Source organism: Suricata suricatta, chromosome 9 (genome assembly GCF_006229205.1).
Source record: "Suricata suricatta isolate VVHF042 chromosome 9, meerkat_22Aug2017_6uvM2_HiC, whole genome shotgun sequence".
In the NCBI taxonomy this organism is placed as follows: Eukaryota; Metazoa; Chordata; class Mammalia; order Carnivora; family Herpestidae; genus Suricata; species Suricata suricatta.
This window is the reverse complement of record NC_043708.1, coordinates 79,048,685-79,069,478: the sequence shown is the minus strand read 5'-3', so window position 1 is coordinate 79,069,478 and position 20,794 is coordinate 79,048,685. Positions and strand designations below refer to the sequence as shown.

At 47.4% G+C, this 20,794-nt stretch overlaps 1 protein-coding gene across 3 annotated transcripts in view; it reads left to right on the top strand.

Annotated features, from left to right (window-relative positions):
* Window positions 1-20,794, top strand: part of RASGRP1 (RAS guanyl releasing protein 1) — a 77,797-nt gene that overhangs the window by 35,468 nt on the left and 21,535 nt on the right. For 2 of the 3 annotated variants that reach the window (XM_029950598.1, XM_029950599.1), the window contains exons 3-6: window positions 8,548-8,653; window positions 14,410-14,472; window positions 15,388-15,519; window positions 17,280-17,433. In XM_029950598.1, coding sequence (XP_029806458.1) covers window positions 8,548-8,653; window positions 14,410-14,472; window positions 15,388-15,519; window positions 17,280-17,433 — 455 coding nt within the window. Of the gene's footprint in view, window positions 1-8,547; window positions 8,654-13,624; window positions 13,778-14,408; window positions 14,473-15,387; window positions 15,520-17,279; window positions 17,434-20,794 lie in introns of those variants that run through there. The other variant, XM_029950600.1, reaches the window with a different exon arrangement.

Here is a 20,794-nt window from a genome sequence, read left to right as displayed (position 1 = left end):
TATCCTCGCACTCACGCGGCAGGCCGCATGCCCTCGGCCTGGGTATGATATGCCGGGTTATCCCAGAGAGAGTAAGATCAGGGCTGGATTTACAAGGTACTGGGAGCTTCCCTTCTCCCAGAGGTCTCACCTTACATTAAGATGTTTGTCTTGGTTTAGAGCACTAAGCCCTTCAAGAAATCGCTGCTGTGATGTAGATATCACTGTGAGGGTTCACCCTTCTCCCCCGGACCAGGTTCTTGATCTGGATTAACGGCTCCGTCTGTCACTAGGCAAGGCCCAGAAGGCATGAGATGAGGAGTGAGGTGAGAGTAACGTGGGTGCAGGAGCACCTGGCAGGAAGGAGGCTAGCAGGACGCTGGGCGAGACCGAAGGTGTTGGCCTCAGCCCTGCTGCCGGAGCGTGCCTCTGGCCAGAGCGGACCTCGAGCGTCTCTGCTCAGCTCCACGCTCGGGAGCTTGGCGCTGGTAGCTTGGAATTGGCCATGATGGGAGTCTGCAAACACTACAGACGAGGGTCCCCTTCACCCCCAGGAGAGCTGTTCTTTAACCTCCTACCAGCGCACCACCATACTCATTCTCACAGTTGTCCATCCTAGCCGGTGGCTTGCTTCCTCCTCTTGTTCCCTGTCCCCAGGCTTGAGGGGCTGGGGCACCAAAGCAAGAGCACGGTGGTATCCGAGCCGTGTGTGAAGCTGTGCAGGTGGTAGAAGCTGTGAGAGGGGGAGGTACGCATCACCCCGTTCTCCTTCACACGCACTGGCTGCCCCCCACCCGGCCCTGTGGCAACTGTTAGCACCAAAAAGCAAAACAAAGCGAGGAACGATGACAAACTATTAACTTATTTTTTCAGCTTGCTGAGTTTTCTACCCTTTCCACACAGGATTTAATGGATGTAACAGTGTTGCTGTCAAGTAGATTTTATTTCTTTAGAACATTTATCAAGTGTTATACTTCAGAATTCTGTGCGTGTCTGTCAACTTTGCCCTGCATCCAGCCTTCTCGTTTCTGGAGACACTGACCTCCATTAGCCGCTTCCACCCTGCTCTGAGCTCCAGATCCAACTCTGCTCTCATGGTTTTCTGACCATAGTGTTCCCATTACCATTTTGTGGTCCCTGGTTTTGATGCACCTGTTACTTTGTGGCACTCCCCCAGTGCTGAAAGCTGGCCTGCCCTCCCACGATATGCCAATTTCTGACCTTCTGTCTTTGGTCATGAGACTTCCATGTCAGGAGATTTCCATGGAAACCAAAACAAAGAGGAAGCAAAGACTGTGTTCTGGAGTTTCTCTGGTGTCGGCCATATTTCATGTCCCTCTTGCAGCAAGTCATTTGTGCCTCATCCCCAGACAAGACTTTGCTGTAGGCAAGTCACTCCACCTCTTGTCAGCAAGAAGCAGGGCCTGAAATGCAGCTGACTTCAAGTTTACACTCATGGGATTCTAATCAATAGGGAGTAATTCATTGCTGTCAGAGACAAATAACTTATTTAAGATTAAACCAAGGAAAAGAAGAAAAGAGTGTATAGAACTATTGAGGGGCAAAGGGCTGAACCAGATGACCGTTTGAATAATCTCAAAATTCTGGGTCACTGTATTCCATTGTATGGAATAATTAGGGAGCCATATCCTTTCACTGGAAATGTACAAGTAGATGCCAGGTAGCCACTTACCTGTGATGTGTTTAGGAAGAAACAATGCACGAGATAGAAGGTTGAGGTAAAAGAGGTCAAAGGTCTCCACCCCGAGATTCTCTGATTCCATAAAGTGTAGCCATTACCACCACTGAGTCTAATGATGGGAAAGGGGTTTTTTGATTCATAGACAAATGACTGTCTAGAAGCCACATGGCTTTTCTTTTTCCACAGGTTGGGTGGGTCTTTAACTAGAATACTTCCCTAGCAACATACATTACTCCCAAGTCTAGTGATAGATTATATAAGATTGACATTTTGTACCCGCTGAGGTTTCAACCCTTTAAAGAAGTCTCCCCTAAAGTGTGAGAAGGAGCAGATGGTACTGAGAAAATATGCACATTTTATTACACATTGCACATTTTACTTATTAGAATTTTTAGTATGACACCCTGCATTTTTTAAAGCCTAAAGATGCAAACAAAATGAAATTATTCATTGAAATATTTAAATCAGCTTACAGCAATTATATCAAAATATCAAAGTTAAATCTTGCAATCTGGAAGGTAAATTCCCCTTGACCACCCACTTAGAAACAGGACTTTCAAAGGGAGGCACTTCCCCTCAAAAAGGAAGAAGTGCTTGTTCTGTGCGATGAAGTCAGAAGGGAATGCATCCGTCATAAGGTCACAGGCAGGCCGAAGACTGCGCCAGGGAGACGTGGTCCTGAGAGCGAGTGAGCGTGCAGAAACCGTCCTGGTGAAACGGGGGGACCGAGAAGGGGAGTCTGGATGTAGGTGCAGAGTGTGTCTTCCTACGCCCCGTTTGTGCCTCCCTTTGCCGAGTGAGTCATCCCCTCCTGGCCTTACCATTTGCCAGCCCTCACTCCCACAGAGCCACGTGGGGGGTGTCACAGAACTCTGAGGGGGTACAAGGCAAAAGTGGAGCGTGAATACGGTTTGGAATCTTGGGCACAGCCCCCTTCTTCTCTGAAGGGCAACTTAATGATCTCTACCAATCAGCTAAGACATACAAGAGTTTTTCAGAAATCACCAGGAGTACAAAAGCTTTTCTTCCAAATGTGCATTGATTCCAACCCAGTATCCCAGCAGCATCTCTGAGACTCCGTCCTGAGCAGTGGAAGAGATCTTAAAGCCCATCTCCTCAGCCCCCTCACTTAACACTTGAATTCCCTCTCCCGTTAAATGGCTGTGCATTGGGCAGCTGAGTGTAGTGAAAAGAGCTGGAATTCTGGAATCAAACGGATCTAGAGCCAGATTCTAACTCTTTGTCTCTTTGACCCAGAATAGGTTACCTCATCTTTCTATACTTTGATTTCCTCAGCTGTCAGTTTTGAACAATACCAACATTGCCGAACTGTTTTAAGAATTAGAAATAACATCACGAAGGTGTTTCGCACAGCCCTTGTATTGGTAGGACTTCAACAGATAATAGCTGCCCTGCTCTGCCAGTTACAGTGATGTAACGAGGTGCCCCCACCAGCCTCCTCATCAGTATCTGTGATGGGAGAGCTCCCGTTCTCAGGCAGTCCTGTGGGTGCGAAGCTCTGCTCCATGTAGTGCTCAGTCCTCTTTCTTTCTCATCCTCTTCTGCTTGGTTCATCCTCTCTGGGTCTGCCATTTGTGCCCCACAGAACAGATCTAAACCTTCTCCCACAGACAGTACTCCACATATGTGAGGACAATCCTGATATCATCCCTCCTTCGTTTTCTCAGTGGCAAACCTAGTTAGCTCCTCGAATCCTCCCACGTGTCACTTGGTTTTGATCTCACCCAGGACGCTTCTAAGCGTCCCTAATATATGAGCATGCGTGGAAAGATGCTGGCCAGCCACAAAGAACGGTGGAGATAGCAAGCCTGTCCACACTGAAAAAGCCTGCGACTGTGTCTATAGCTCCCGTGACTATTCCACTGCATACCCTACAAATATGTTTCAGTTCCCCTGCTCTTTACCCTAGCATCTAGAACATGGTACTGCTTCCCTCGTGAGGAAGGAGCATTATAAAAACTCTGTTGTCAGATGCTGAATTGAAAAGTTACCCCCTCATAACCGTGGTAAGACATGATTGCTTTATTAGTCCCCGGATCCCATTTTTCACCTTCTCTGTGTCAGTGATATTTTTCATGCAACCTTAAGGTCCCTGCTCCTTCACTGGACACTCTGCAGTGTGACTTGGTCTGGCAAGCAGAATTAGGCAGCAGTGACAGCATGCCAAGTCCAAGCCTAGGCATGGTGCCCTGCCATCACCATGAAAGAACAGAGCCCACGGAACAGAGAGCCCCAGCAAAGCCCAGCCTCTGCCAGCCGACCCCCCAGCCACTTCACGGGCACTTGAGAAAAAATAATTGATTACTTTTTTTTAAGTCACTGAGTGTTGGGGGGTTTGTTATGTGGAATTTTTGTGACAAAAGATAACTATTACAGAAGGTGAACCTGAAAACAGAGAGAGAGGAAAACTAACTGGTTCTGCATAATTGCTGCATAAACACCTTTGCCCTCAGCATCTTTACCACAAGCATTTTCACTGCATAACTAATCAGATGAAACAAAATTTTGCCAGAAAAGATAAAATCACAAAAAACAGAAGAGGGATATCCATTAAGAACATAAAAAATGGGGGCGCCTGGGTGGCTCAGTCGGTTAAGCTGCCGACTTCAGCTCAGGTCAGATCTCACGATCGTGGGTTCGGGCCCCGCGTCGGGCTCTGTGCTGACATCTAGCTCAGAGCCTGGAACCTGCTTCTGGTTCTGTGTCTCCTTCTCTCTCTGACCCTCCCCGTCTCATGCTCTGTCTCTCTCTGTATCAAAAATAAATAAAACATTAAAAAAATAAAAAATGAATGACAAAATTAAAAGCACTATTGCAGAATGCAAAATATTCGAGTACATTTAAAATGTGTGTTGGCCATACTTGTGTGCATTATATCTAAGCATTGTCTTCAGAGTCTTTCATTCATAATATTATCCTTCTTTTTCTCTTTTGCTTGATTTGTCTCATGGCTAAAATTTCTTCCTTCATTAAGAGAGGTAATCCGTTTTAAAAACTAGGATGCATACTTGTAGCTGAGGTTTGTATTGTGTTGTGAAAGCCTCTCTATTGTTCACTTGTTCTTGGCATATTGTCTCATGTCTGCTAGCAGACTTTGGAATCAAAGTTTGGTAGGAAATGTGGGTTCAGGACTCAGGGCCACTGTATAGACCATTATGAGGGCTAAGATTTATAGGCTGTAAAAACAGGAGTACTGCATGAAGGAGAGATGAAGCCGGACTGTCCACCAGTTGTTGTTTTCCTTAACTCTGTATGGCAAAATGGCCTTACAGCCAATTAGTGATGTGGCAAAAACGCTTGTGGCAAAGATGCTCGTGGTGAAAATACCCAACATGATATTAATCGTGTCTCATTAAGTTGAGAAGAATTAGTGAAAGATTAACAGAACTATATAACCAGCCTAACTGAATACTTCATAAAGATGATCTGTCAAGTTCATTTATTTTGAGAGAGAGTGTGAGCAGGGGAAGGGCAGAGAGAGGGAGAGAGAAAATCCCAAACAGGCTCTGTGCCATCGCCAGCCTGACACAGGGCTCAACCCCATGAACCATGAGATCATGACTTGAACCGAAATCAAGATTCAGATGTTTAAGTGACTGAGCCACCCAGGCGGCCCGATTTGTCAAGTTCTAACCTTCAGAAAACAAGTATATGGATTAGGTATCTCATCAGTGAAATAGCCAATGACAAAAGCAAACAATATCCAAAACCACAGAAGTTAAGGGTTCTCCTATTGGATACAGTTCACTCATGGACTCAACAAGTGTTTAATGCATACTGGGATGTATCCGCACTGCTCTGGGCCCTGGAAATATGGTCGTGGAAAAAACAGGCCTCAGGCCTCATGAAGCTCATATTCTGTTGGAGACTCAGAAAATAACAATTAAACAAAAAGGTAACTTCTAATGATGAATGATAAGTGCTGTGCAGAGTCTCGGGCAGGGCAATGAACATTGTAGGTAGTTTAAGGAAGACCTTTCCAAGGATGTGATATTGAAAATGAGACCTGAATGACATGAATAGGCCGAGGGAAGAAAGACCATATTGCAGGAAATAGCACATGCAAAGGCTATGAGGTGTATGAATAACCTTGGAAGGTCTGAAGTGTAAATAGAGAGATGGAGGGGAATGCTGTGGCATGAAATGAAGTGAGAGTTAGTAGGAGGGGCCAGAACATAGGGAGCCTCACTGGCCACAGCAAGGGTTTTGTGTTTTTTTACAAGAGTAATGGAATCCATGAACGTGTATGAAGCACGTGACCTGGTTTATGGGTTTTAAGGGCTCAATCCTGGCGTGTGTGTGGAGAATGGATTGTAGGAGGAAAGGGGAAGCAGGGGGTCTTTTAGATCACTCTCCGTGGTACTGGCTACACCAAGAATGTGTGATGGCAAGGATGGAGAGAAATGGCCTGGCTGGAATACCTTTTGCAAGTAGAATTGAAGGCTTGCTGATGGATTGGGTGTGAGGGAAAGTGACAAATTAAGGATGACTCCTAGGTTTTCTTTTGGGGTGACTGAGGGTGGTTGGTGGCGTCGTTTCCTGAAAGGAGGAGGAATGGGCTTGGGGGAGAGAAAGAGGTCTGGAATGAGTTAGTTAAGTTTGAAATTGGACATCTGAGTAGCTTTGCCAGGGAGGATGTTAGTTTGGTACTCAGGCTACAGATAAGAGTTGGGCAGTAACCAGCCAACGGATGGGATTATAGCCATAGGACTAGATGAGTTCGCCTAGAAAAAAGTTAAAATTTTCAATTTAAAATTTAACAAGTTTCAAAAATTTTAAATTGTCTTGAAAAGAAGTGGGAGGATTAAGCCACAGAGCGTGGTGACATTTAAATGCTCAGCAGAGGAAGAGGAGACAGAAGACGAGCGTGAGAGAGAAGCTGAGACAGTGTGATGTCGTGGAAGCCAAGAGAAGCAAGTGTTCCAGGAAAGAGGGTTGTCGACTTGGGTTGGGTTGAGTTGAATGCAACTTGACTCATAAAGTTAACATGAAGCCAGAGAAAGAAACTATTGGATTTGGCAATGTAGAGCTGGTTGGTGACCCTGAATATAAAATATTTACCAGGGGGATAGAGATAAAAGTCAGAATGGAACAGTTGAAAATGAATGGCAAGTGAGAGATTGATGACAATGAGGTTCTGCTACAAAGCGGAACAGAGAAATGGAGAAGTCGTAGAGGTGGCGAGAGCTTGAGGTTTTGTTTCATTTTGTTTTAAATAGGAGATGGGGGGGGTGCATATTTAAATGCCATGGGTAAGTAAGACAGGAGAGAGAGAGGCCTGAGAATGCAGGAGAGAAAGTGAACAAAGGCAGGATCATCACCCTAGAGAACAGAGGAGACCCTGAGCACAGTGGAAGCCATGGCCTCTGAAAGGTCTCACATGGAAACAGGGGAGGACAGGCAGTGAGAGCAAGAGCACGCGCACAAATCAGTGGCATTGGTGAGGGGAAGGTAAGTGATCGTGTCCGTGTCCATTCACTTATATTTTCTCAGTGAACTGTGACTTTAGGTCATCATTTGAGGACGAACCAGGACTTGGTGAATCCTGAGCCCAGGTGCCCTGTGTCCTTCATTTATCATGTGGACGCTTGGAGAGAATGAAAATGACGACCCCCCTTGTGTTTTAAAGAGCTGCAAAGTGGTAGGGCAGGTCGAGTCTATTCTTCCATCTGATACTGTGCCCTGAATCATTCAAGCTCCTGTCAGAGAAGCAAATTCACTTGGTTTGTTTAAAGGAAAGCCCTCGAATGGAGAGACTACTTAGAAATGTGGGTGGAGTTAAGGGATGCTGCACCAGGCCAACAACCAGAAGTTATCCCATTCCCCCACCCCCACCGCCACTACCTAGGGCCACGGGTCCGGGGAGATGGAAAGCGTGAGATCCAGTGAGAGCTGGAGTCATGAGGGAGTGGCCAGCCAGGGTGGTCATTCATTGAAGAGGCTTCCGCTGCCACGGGGGAAAGAGCACCGAAGCAGAGGGGCTGAGAGAGAAACACCCTGAGTCCTCTCCCTTCCCATCTCTTGCTGATGCTTCCCAGGCTGAACCCAACTGGAAGCTGGATGGCAAGGGTTGTGCAATCCATGGTGACGGACAGAGAATAGATCTGGCAGCAGATAACCAGCACTTCATGCCATAAATGTTGAAAAGATGTTGAAGACTACTCCAAGGGGAATATTTATACCCAGTGCCAGTGTATAGAATGCATCTCATTATTTGGTTTCTACTGAGATTTGGAAAACCTAGCTAACCATGATCTTTGAAATGAACCATGGAGGGTATCTGTAACCCACCCATAATCTGCAAATGTAAGGTTTGCCCCTAGTCTTCCTCTGTTTTCATCCCGAGGCCTAGTGCCATAAAACCAGAGAAGCTTGTATTTCAGGGCCCCGCAGTGGCGTGAATACCCTCCAAGGCCATGGGAGGGCCCTCATCATGCATTCATGTGTTCTTGTAAACTTTCAAAAAGTAGTATGTTTAACTATAATCTATTAAGACTGTATTTTTTCAATCTGACCCTGGAAAGGACCCCCCCCCATTATATCCACTCAGGCCCCACAAATCTTGAATGTGCCTCCGCTTCCAACAGAGACTCAGGTATACAGTGCAAAGGTTATCCCTTTTCCAGGATCCTCCCATCTTTCAGGTGTGGCGGTTAATGAACATCACAATGGACAGTTTGGGTGGGGGAATGCAGCAGGAGGGGACGCAGCAGAGAAGGGAGGGGGGCGCAGTGCTCAAGATGGGAGAAGAGCACTGGGTGGAGCAAGTGAAGGAGGGCGGTCAGGCGTCCCGCAGGGGACTCTGCTCCCGGGCCTCGCTCAGATGCTGCTCTTTGTGTTTTCAGATGCAGACGGAAACTTGTGTCGAAGTAACCAACTACTGCAAGTCATGCTGACCATGCACCGAATTATCATTTCCTCTGCTGAACTGCTCCAAAAAGTTATCACCCTATATCCTTTAGCACGGTGACTGACAGTCCGCAAGTGGGATTCATTCGAAGGTTCTCTCGAGATTTGAAATGTGCTTTCAGTGATTGGTTTGGAATAACCCTGAGTGGTAAATGGGTCCAAATGTCCTTTGAGAGGTATGGGGTGTTGGGGGTGTGTCTTTGTGTCTGTGTGCACAGGCACATGTATGTGTCATTTCTGTTGGGTGGGGGCCATGTTATCCATGCTGATTCCTCTGGCAGCAGTCAAATCAGTGCGCAAATACAGTGGTCTTCCGCGTGTCTGGCTAGTGAATCTACGTGTCCTATAGGTTAGAATCCATTTCGTCCGTGCAAATGGACAGGGGTGTAGCCCCGACTCAGATGAGAAACTGGCTCTCCCGTCTAGTTCTTCAGTGTTCCCCAGGTTCTGAAAAGAGTTTGATGGTGCCACAGTCTCTGGGGAGTCCGCTGGTGCTTCTGCCTCAGCGAGACTCGGCTCTCGGCCCAGCAGACCCGGTTGGATTTTAACCTTCTTCTGGGGTGTGAGGTGAGTAGGGTGGAGAAAGGAGCCTGCCCTCTCCCCCTCGCGGGTGACACTGTGAGCTGTGGCCCCTGAAGAGAAGGGGCTGTAGGTGGGGTGAGGCTGTTGAGCACCTGAAGCCTGGGTCCCTGGCACTGAGTCACGAGGGGTGGCTCTTCTGATCCTTTACCCCTCCCCTGGCCCCTCCCTTTTCATCTCTGGACACAAAATAAAAGCCACCAGAAGAGACTGAATCTCTTCTGTAAACCTACTTATAAATCTTTACCTCTCAGATCAGAGGAGATGTTTCCAGCAGCATTCCAAGGGCGGAGCACTGGGTGAGGTCTCTGTAATAAGGTGCAGGTCCGTAAGTGGGTGTCTGGCCTGTAGAGAATTGTTAAACCGTCATAAAGCTGACTCACAGTCTTTCGACTTTTTATTGACTCCATGTACCAGCAGTTCTAAACAATGTCAGTGATTAAAAGCTGACATGTGTTGTGATTAAAAAACACTTGTTGGTCTAAGGAATAAACTGTGCCCCCTGGCTGCCCTCATGGTGGGCAGACCTCTCTCCCCTCCCCCTGCTCACTCCCACACCCTACAGGTCTGAGCCCTCACCCCTGTCCCTTTCCTCCACTTTCACCTCTGCCTCCTCAGTGGCACCTGCCCCTCAGCCTAAACGCATTCAAGTCTCCTCAGCCTAAAAATAAACTCTCAACCCTGCCTTCCCTCCGTTCCATTGTTAGGGTTAGAAATTTGATGCACAAGTGTCTTAAAATAGTCTGCACTCACTATCTCTAATCTCTCAACTCCCACTCCTTAACTGAGCCAGGGCCCCCACCCCTGCACTCAGACTTTCCTCTGATGTCACCAGTGGCCTCCTGGTGGCTAAGCCCCGTGGCCCTTTGCTGTCCTTGCTTACTCAGGGCTTCTCCAAGCCCTCTGCCTCAGGGCTCCCAGGCCCCTGCCCTTCCCCTGGGCTGCCCCTCCTCCGACCTTCCGTCTGGCACCTTCTCTGAGCACCTCTTAAATAGGGGGACAGCATCCTGCTTTACTTCTCACTCGCCCTCCTTCCCTGGGTGACTCCCCACCACGCTCTCCACCTCCATCTCTTGGTGCTGTGGACTTTCAATCTGTATTTCTTTAACCCGAACCATTTTGTTAAAAAAAAAAAAAAAATCTGGACTAGTTTGTCCTGCCAACACTTGAATCTTAATATGCTCAAGTCTTAATCCATTTTCTCACCACATTCAATCCCCAACTACTTCCCATTAATTCTGCTCTGACACCTTCAGTTTCAGTGCACGGTGTCATTGCCCATTCCAGGCGCCCAAACCACAAACATCAGAGGCACACTTGACTCCTTCCTGCCTTTTATCTCCCACAGAGTCCATTACTCAGTCCCAGGGCTTCTGCTTCAGAAATGACTCTTGGCTGCTTTCTTCTCTCCATTCCCCCTCCACCTCCCCCTACTACGGGCTTCTCTCCTAGGCCCCTCCATCCTGGACTGCTGTCCATGTCCATGCTGCACATGCCACTTCCCAAGCCACCTGTGACACTACTTTCCTAAGGAGCAGGCCATTGCTCCAGAGCCCCTGCCTACACTCCTCAGCCGCCAGGACAAGACGTCCCCAGTCTGAGCTGGGGTGTCCGTTCAGCTCTACCCTGCGGCTCTCCCAGAAGCCCTTTCTCACCAACCCTGGACTGCTCAATACACCAGATGTGACAAGTCCTCTTATAATTCCTGTGCCTGGGATGCCTTTCCCTCCCTCACTGCCTACCAGACTCTTTCAGGATCCCTCTGGGAAGTCTTTTCTGATCTTTTCAGCCTTCCACACATCCCTCCCTTTTAAGGATACATCCTGTTTTAAAACAATGCTTCGAAAACCTGATTCCTATAACTTTAGTTTTATATTGCTTAAGTCCGTGTCTCACCTCTCTGGTCTGGATGTAGCCTCCCTTGAAAGGCTTTCCGTCCATGACTGCAGAAAGTGTGAGGTATTTCTATTCTGTTAGCTGAATGAATTGATATACCAAGACTTCAATCTGAGTTTTGCCATGTGATACACATGTGCCCTGATCTTTATAGATGACTGTTTCAAGTAAATTGCAGAAACTTTGTGTCTAGCTGCTATAGCTTGGTTTGTGTTAGTAATATAGGAAGTTGCAAAAGTACTGTAATTAATTTACAGTACTGTAATTAGTTTGATTACAAGTCAATTTAATAAAAAATATAAACATTTAAAAAATATATTAAAAATATATGTGCTGTAACTTACCCGTTTACATGTCTCCCCCATTCGTCTGTGTGTCCATCAGCATCAGGAACCAAAGCTTATTTTTGTTTCTTTAAAAAAATTTTTAATGTTTATTTATTTTTGAGAGAGATACAGAGAGGGAGCAGGGGAGGGGCAGAGAGAGAGGGGGAGGCACAGAATCCAGAGCAGGCTCCAGGCTCGGAGCTGGCAGCCCAGAGCCTGATATGGGGCTCAAACTCACCAACTGTGAGAGTGTGACCTGAGCTGAAGTCAGACGCCTAATCGACTGAGCCACCCAGGTGCCCCTGTCTTTGTTTTTTTAGAATTTAACTCAGGGGCCATCTCATGATAGGACCCAACAAATGTTGCCCTACTATCCATGTGAAACATTGGGTAACCTTTCTATATTGAGACTTTTAGGTGAGAAATTCAGGCTTTGCTCAGGTCTGGGGTGGAGAAGAGATTCTAAGAAGAGAATGTGAAATAGAAATAAGACTGCCCACCATTGAAACCCAGGTTAAACACTAGAGGCAGAACAATTTTCTCTTCATGCGTGTGTCTCTGTTTTCTAACCTGGGAGTAATAGAATTATTAGTTAAATAAGCTCAAGGTTTCCTGATGTTCCCTGATTTTCCATGATTTTAAAACATGCTTTGAATGGTTGAAATGCCTGAAAAGTACAGTCAGACTGTACTGTACTTCATAAAGTCACGGTACCAGCTGTGAAGAGAAGGAAAATGTGTGGAGCCTGAAGTTTCCAGCAAACAACGACCTTAACCCTGTGAGGCAGACCTGTGAGCCTCTCCTACTGGCCTGCACGTGCTGGGCGCGCCCTTCCTCTCCTGAAGGGAGAAGGCGGGTGCCGTCGGGTGCCCTGCCTCACTTCAGGGCTGCCTTCGCTGCGGCTCAGGGGCTCTGCTGAGCGGGGAGGTCGTGCCCTTAGGATGGGCGTCCTGCCTGCTGCCCCCTGCACGTGAGCGCCCGCGTGCACCCTGACCGGTTCACACAGGTCCTGCCCTGCAGCGGCCCTCGTCCTGCACGGATGGATGGTCACGGGGAGGGACCGGGAGGAAGAAAAGTTCACAGCAAAGGGTGCCATGTTGATTGATAGATCCACTTGGTTGTTTTAAAAGAGAAGCATGTTTTCCCTGCCTTCCTCATTAGAAAGGAAGACAAATAAAAATTTCACCCGGTGCATCAAGCAGTCGAAGTATAGAACCTGAGACCTATTCATCTAGAATGTGCCTTGTGCTTGAATCTCTTGGCACCGAAGGCAAGCATTTCCTCAGCAATGCAGCATAAGAAATGTAAAATCGTCTCATGTTCACTCTTCACAAAGAAAGGCAGGCATCAGAGCCTTTTAGTTCATGCAGTTTGCTCGTTGCCTGGGCTTGTTTTTATTTTTATTATCTGTGTTGTTGTGCATGTGGGTTTTTGTGTTTTGTTTTTGTTTTGGTGCTTCTGAAGACAGATTTTATAGGTAGTAAATCTATTAAAACTTAGTTTTAAAATTAATCTTACTAAAAGTACACATTTTACAACCATAATAGCTCTTCTTTAGGGATTCAGGTTTAGTTTGCAAATATTATTCTTTCTATAAGCCTAACATGTTTCACCAAGCATTTTTAAGGGACCTTGAAAAATGTTCAGTTAATTTGAATAATGGTAATTAAGTACTTCCAATGGCTTTAAACTACAATTATGAATTTTAAATTTTGGATTATTTTTAAATACTTCAGATGCCTTCCTGAATTCTAAATGGTTTTTATAACTAGTACATTGAAGTTATAAACAGTTACCATTATTTTAGAAGTTCCAAAACTATGATTAAACTTAGTAAGATTTCAATTTAAAAAGACATGTCTAAAGCACTTAATTACATATTCTGCATCACAGTTTCAAGACTGTCTACTATGCTCTTACAAGTTACGAGGAGATAAAAGCCCTAAATGCGCAGATCCCTTCCTAATTTGAAAAAACACTAATCCTAAGATGTGGACTTTTCCTTTTCTCTACTCACCTATAAATTTCCGGACGTTTAGAATATACACTCCCACTAAACAAGACCGCTGCCTTCCCACTGAGACCGCTGCCAGCTTGCTCACTGAACTCCTCACAGGGGCCCGGCTGGGAATCACCGAACCCTGTATTGCAGTTTTGATGGCACCGTTTTTTTAAAAGGAAAGAAGGCACCGCCTTGCAGGGCACACAGTGCACAGAGCCGATTCCTCAGTGTGTCCACCAAAGATGGTAGACCCACCCGGCTTCACCATTCGATCGGATTTTGTATTTCTTTGGCTCATAAAAGAAATATTCTTCCCACATATTTCTAAAGATCTTCAAACTTACCTGGATCTTACTATTCTTTCGTATCCTTAGGATGGCACCCTCCGCATGGAATGTTCCAAATGCCATGCACCCTGAACCTTGATCTCTGATTGTATTTTGGGTTCCCATGGCTTTGACTTGCCATCACAGCTTACAGGGTCCGTCTATGGAGCCCCTTGGGCATATCTTCCCGTTTTTGACATTACTGCTCTTAATGGTCATGACAATATGTCTGAATATTCACTCCCCTTCTAATTTATGGCACAAATTGTTTATCCATTACTGCAAACACTTGAGAAGAAGGGGCTCCTCTTTTATGTGGTTTCAGTGGGACCTCTCATGTCTTGGGCACGGGCAGAGACCTCACTCCATAGAGGCCTCCTGTGCTGGGGCCTTTCCACGCTGTTGGCTTCCCACTTCTCCTTCTGCAAAGGAGATGTTGGGACCTCTTTTCATAAGCCATTTCAATGTGGGTTACATAGAAGGTCACCACTGTCACCCTTCCAGGGTGATAATACGCAGACAGCTGCACACATTAGGTTGGGTTTTATCCTATGGCCAGAAAGAGAAGAACACATTTGGGAGAGGGTAGTTTTACCAAATACTTCCAGAGACAAGAAGTCGTGTGGTTTCTGTAACAGAAGCTTCTATTTCCCTTGACCACAGCTCTACCTATAAGGATGCCTTGGCAAAGAACTCGCCAGGGCTTTGCCTGAAGATCTGTTATTTTGTAAGGTAACGTTTGCGGGTGCAGCTGTGGAGTGGGGTGAAATGACAGACCGAAGCAGGGGGGCTCTACTTCCTTCCTCGTGCTCCCCGCCTCTCCCCGCCTGTCTGCACAGCCCCTCGGGGAGGACTGGAAAGGGCTGCTGCAGGCTGGAGACTCCTCATCGGAGCAGTTTTTCTGGTGTGCCTGACCTTTACTATTTCAGACCAGCCTTTTCTTCAGTCTTACAGCACTTTGATATCAAATGACACTAGGGAGAGATACAGAGATAAGGAAGGATCTCTTCATTATCTCATTTTTATTCCTAATTATAAAAGGAACACAGGTCCTATTAGAGCATTTTGAAAAGACAGAAGAGTGTAACTGTAGTAATAGTTATTCATAGCCCACAACCCATTTTGGAATATTTCCTTTGCCCTTTTTCTAAGCAGATTTTTTTTTAACATAGCTGAAATCAAAATATATAGAGGATTTTGTGTCCTGTATTTTTCACTTAACTTTAAATCAGAGGAATCCTCTTCAGTCATTAAAAACTTGCTGTAGACCATATTATTGATGGCCGTATAATATTCTAAGATCTGACCGAGTGTAACTGAGGATGCACTACTGCATCTTTGGGCACTTGGCTTGTCTGTAGCTGTGCCCCCTCATAATTCTCTCTGGTACACGTGCTTGTGCCCACATCTTTGTCCTGGCTTTTCCTGTTAAGATTCATCCCTCCTGTCTCAGAGGACTACCAGCAGGTGGTTTTCTTGCCGTCCCCCACCCCCTTGTATTCTGAATATAGAAAATATAGTCTGTATTCCCAGGCCTCTCGAAGGGCAGGCCAGCCTCTGTCTTTTCCTGATTCCTCGTGGTGGGAAAGAACCCACCGAAGCACGAGTCCTTGGCTGCAGGTTTTCGATTCTTGTTTCTGCTTTCAGGTACTGGATAACAGAATTTTGGATCATGTTTAAAATGGACGCCAGCCTGACACACACCATGGAGGAGTTCCAGGAACTGGTGAAGGCTAATGGGGAGGAGTTACACTGCCGCCTGATTGACACGACGCAGATGTGAGTGTCCCCTTCTGGCGCCACACTACCTCCCTCCTGTGCCACCTCCAGTGGCTGCTCCCTCCCTGCTCGGAGAAGCCCCTACACAGGCCCAGATTGTGTCTGACAATCTGAAAAGTGAAAAGACTGACTTTTAACAGGAAAGCAGAGAAGCCCTCTGGTGACAAAGCTTTAAATGACTAATATCCAAGAACAAGAAAAAAAAAATCCCAGCGAAAAAGAAATCAGGTAGCAAGATCTTGACTAAACTGTATGCAGAGCCTGAGAAGCTGAAAGCACCTGCCTCAACTTCCTCAGCAGCAAATGGTTCAGGCGTGGGCTCTTGTCAGTGGGGAAGGGACGGAAGGAAATGCATTGAGCAGTGGGTTTCTAACCCGGATGGGCATCCATGACGGATGCTTAGACTTGCCGAGATGGGAAGTCTTGCAGGGATATTTCAGATCATTCCTTGGATTTCTTATCTGCGAGGCTGGCTCACTCTGGAACCATGCGAGCCTTCCCTAAATCAGAGAGAGGACAGTGCGCACCCACACCGTGGGCTGTTTTCACAGTGTAGCCGCTTTATTTTGGAATACTCCACATCCCTGGGATATAGACTTGTAGGACTGAAGCATATTCTAGAGATCATTTGATCTAACACCCCAAGAAACAGAGGCTCGGCAAGGTCACGTGGGGTCACAAAGTTCGTGGCAGAGCAGCAGCAGCAGGACTGTGACAGCCCTGGCAATGCGCTGTCCCATAGCCACACAGAAGTGACCTCAGATTCACTTTCTGTGATTCTTTCTGTATGCCAAGTTTAGATTCTCTGTACTTCTCTGCTTAGAATTTACAACCTGAAAGATAAAATTTCAAAGTGGGGCGCCTGGGGGTTCAGTCGGTTAAGTGTCCGACTTCAGCTCAGGTCATGATCTCATAGTTCTGGGTCTGAGCCCCACATCGAGCTCTGTGCTGTCAGTGCAGAGCCTGCTTCAGATCCTCTGTCTCCCTCCCTCTCTGCCCCTGCCCCTGCCCCACTCACACATGTACTCTCTCTCACTCTCTCTCTCTCTCAAAAATAAATAAAACTTAAAACTTATTTTAAAATAAAGTTTCAAAGTAACAGTGTTCCCATTTTAAAGTTATAGAACCAGGGGCACGGGGCGGTTCTCACAGCCCAGTGTCCGGCCCAGTATGTCCCTGGCTGACTCTTTCCTACCAGGCTGTCCCACAGTATGTCCCTCAGGAGGGGGTCGGTGGGGCATCCCCTCACCAGACCTGCTCGAGAAGCAGGGAGTGGAGCTCCCCTTGTGCAGCACTGCTCCGTGACGGTCCGTGGGCCAGCAGGGCTGCAGGGTTTGTAGCACTTCCCAGACTGAAGCACGGCTTCTCATCCCTGCGTTCTCCGCGCTCTCCCGGCACAGTAGCCACCCTGCCTCCTTGAGATCTTCAACCCAAGTCCCCATCACCCTCAGGAGAACAAAGGGGCACACGGAAGGCATGGGGACAGCAGACATGCCAGGGGACTCTGATGCCCGAGACTGTCCCATGGCCTCGGAGTAGACATTGTACCCAGTTCCCAGGACGTGCTCACAAGGTTCGTTGGAAACCAGCAAGGCTTTCCTCACTGGTGCCCTAGGGGGAAAAATTGGAGGAAAGTGTTAATGTTTTGGTTTGGTCGAGGACAGTTAGCTAATGGTGCTTTGTATATTCTTGTTAATTAAAAAGTAATTCTGACTTACTCTTTTTCCCCATCTTCTCCCATTCCTGTTTACCCACAAAAGCAATGCCCGTGACTGGTCCAGGAAACTGACTCAAAGGATAAAATCGAACACCAGCAAGAAGCGTAAAGTCTCCCTGCTCTTCGACCACCTAGAACCAGAAGAGCTATCTGAGCACCTCACCTACCTTGAGTTCAAGTCCTTCCGGAGGATATCCGTATGTACCCAAGGGGCAGGAGGGAAACTTCCCTGTGCTATTTCAGAAACTAAGCAGAACAATTCAACAGTCCATCTACTGTCTAACCTTGGAGGCCCCCCCACACCCTAAGCTCAGGCTTTCCCATCATACTTTGTAGAGTCTAGAAAATGAGCACAGTAGAAACTTCTGTGTCTCTGCTGTGTTCCCCACCTCCCATCCTCCGTGCCACCCCACCACTCAAGTGACAATTCTGTGGGCACAGGTGACACCCTGTACACATACCTGAACAAGGGTGCACGCGCACACACACACACACACACACACACACACACACACACACATACACACCTCTTACCGCTGATAATCATTAGGCTTCCAGAATTTTTAAATTTTTCCTTAAAAAAAATGAGAACATGTCCTCTCAGAGTTTTATTCTAGGATAGGCTTTGAATGGCTCTAGGGAATCCCAGAGTAAAGTAGATGCTAATGGTCTAGCCCAGAACATCCTTCAGTTCTTGAAAGAGTTGCTGACAGGCCCAGCAGCCCCCATGATTCTAGAGATAAAGCATGCTGACCCAGACCTTGCTCCTTCAACTCCATATGTGATACCAGAGCACGCTGTTCCATGCAAGAGAACTTGTCAGCGTGTCAGATGTCAACAGACCCTCGCTGGCCAGTGTGCTTTCCTGACACGTGACCCCCTTAGTGCACTCTGGGTCCACCCCTACCAGAAGACAGTCTTCAGCTTTGCTCTCAAAGTACTGAGTACCTAGTTGCTGGAGGCATTTCTTAGAACGCCCTGTGTTCCCCAGATGAGGGGATGGGGGCCGCTCCGAAAGTGGCCTAAACAAGGCAACTCAGACTGTGAAGAGTCAGGGCTGGGGCCACCTGCCCCTTTGTCACTTAGCACCATTTACTGAGCCTGTGTGTGTCTGGAAGAACTACAAACCAGGCTAAGAGGCTACTTCGTCTTTTCTCCCACCATGTTGACATGGTCCTGTTTTCACACAGCCGTGCGGCCATACGGCCAGCCCCCTGCCCCGGTTCACGGGCACCCGCCCCCCCACAGAACCCCAGGCCCTGACTGGGGAGCTCCCCGCCAGGGAGTTTCCATTTGGCAGTGTGTCCGCGTCACAGGGAGCAATGCTGAAAAGAGCCACTTACCACACGGGGACTCTGAGCTGTGCCGGGCCCCAGCCGGCACGGTGGCTCCAGCGGCCTGGGGACATCTGCACGCTGTGCTCAGGCCAGCGGAGGCGGACGGAAGAAAACACTGTTAAACCAGGACTGTGAGCTAGAGCTCTGCCTGAGTTGAGACCATGTTCTATTTGCAAATGAAATCATCAGTTTACATTTTCATTTCTTTGGGGTGGCAGGATACCTTCACAGAAGAGGACTTGGGTGGATTGTTTTGTTTTCCCTACACAGTTCTAAGCAGTTTTCCCAAACATTAGTGTTCCTCCAACACAGAGGTGGAGGGAAATTTCCGTCCGCTGTGAACTGAGTGGCATTTGCTATTTTCTGCATATTATAGTACTTATTACAGTACTAATTCTACAAGAAAACAAGTGGATTCGGTGTTATAAAGTGGGAAGCGTGTGTGAATGTATTCACTGGAATGAGTCATGGGAACTTTCTCTCAGAAGCAGTAAGATTGCTTATGTGTCCCTCTATTTTTCTTATTTATTTATTTTGAAAGGGGGAGGGGCAGCGCGCGGTGGGAAGGGCAGAGAGAGAGGGAGAGAATCCTAAGCAGGCCCCACAGCTCTCAACTCAGAGCACCACGCAGGACTCAGACTCACAAACTGTGAGATCGTGACCTGAGCCAAAACCAAGAGTCAGATGCTTAACTGACTGAGCCATCCAGGCGCCCCAACTTGTGTGTCCACCCTGAGGACTGTTGGTCAGCTCCTATTTTTCCACCCTTCAGCAATCAGCACAGCAAACAGGGGCTCGGTTAATTTGCATGTATTTGACTTAGGTTAGGAGTTTTTCTCATCAGTGTATCGCTTACACGTCAGGCAGGACTAAGGTTTGTATGCTGAAGTAACAACCCCCCCCCCCCCCCCACCTCCAGTGTCAGTGGTGAACCAGGCAAGTTGATTTTTTTTACTGACAGCAGAGGGCTCACATGGGTCAGCAGCGCCTCTGCGGATCCCAGTCACTCAGGGCCCCAGATGTGGGAGGCTTCATCTTGACACGGATCTCTGCGATCCCTGCGCCACTGGAAAGGCAACTCGGCGGGTCACTCACTGGCTCTTAATCTTGCCCTCAAAAGCCCCATCGCTTCCCCTCACGTTCTCATGGCTAACCCAGGTCAGCTTTGATTTCAATGGGGGCGTTCAGAAGCAGAGAGCTTCAAAATCCCTGGGAAAGCACACCAAAAGCTTCCACCAGCCTCGTGGAGCAGAGTAGACCACTCGTCCCTTGTGGTCGTACTGTCTGAGCAGGACTGTTTGTGACAGGGACGAGACAGCTGCAATCATTGCTTGGACAGTGATCTTCTGAGACATTTCCAGTTTCACATAACCTATTCACCGTCAGCCATAGTCAGTACCAGTGTCCAGCTGGAAAACTGTGGGCCCTAAGTAATAGCTAAGCAGATTTCATGGACCCCACTCACATGGCCTCTGCCCAAGCTGGTGAGTCCAAGGAAATCCGAACAGGTTTGTTTCAGCATGGGGTTAATAATTATCCTATCGGTAGCTCCTCACATGTGCAGCGCTCTGAAAATGTAAAGTGCCTTCACACGTTGTGTTCATAACAATTCCATGACCTGGACAGGATAGATATTTTTTATCCCATTTTTTAAAAATGCTTATTTATTTTTGAGAGGGAGTGCAAGTGTGAGCAGAGGAGGGGCAGAGGGAGAGGGAGAGGATCCAAAGCAGGCTCTGTACTGACAGCAGAGAGCATAATGCACGGCTCAAACTCATGAACCGTGAGACCATGACCTGAGCCGAAGTCAGACGCTCAACCGAGCCACCCAGCTGCCCGTATTACCCCATTCTTAAGTTAGGAAAACAGTTGGGGTTGCAGAGGGTAGAGAGAGATTTGTGTGAGGATCATCTGCTCTTCCCTTAACTTCAGCAACAGAGCTGGAACTTACTTGACTCAAGTTGAAAATGCGTGTAAGCCATCTAAGCTGTCAGCATCATAGCTCAGCCAAGCTTACCTTCAGTGTGCTCAGAGCGCTTACGCTAGCCTACAGTTGGGCAAAATCATCTGATGCAAATCCTGTTTGTAATAAAATGTTGAATATCTCCTGTAGTTTATTGAATACTGAAAGTGGAAAACAATAGTTACATGAGTACAGATGGTTGTAAGTGCGTCGGCTGTTTAATCACGTGGCCGCCTGGGGGCTGCAGCTCACAGCCCA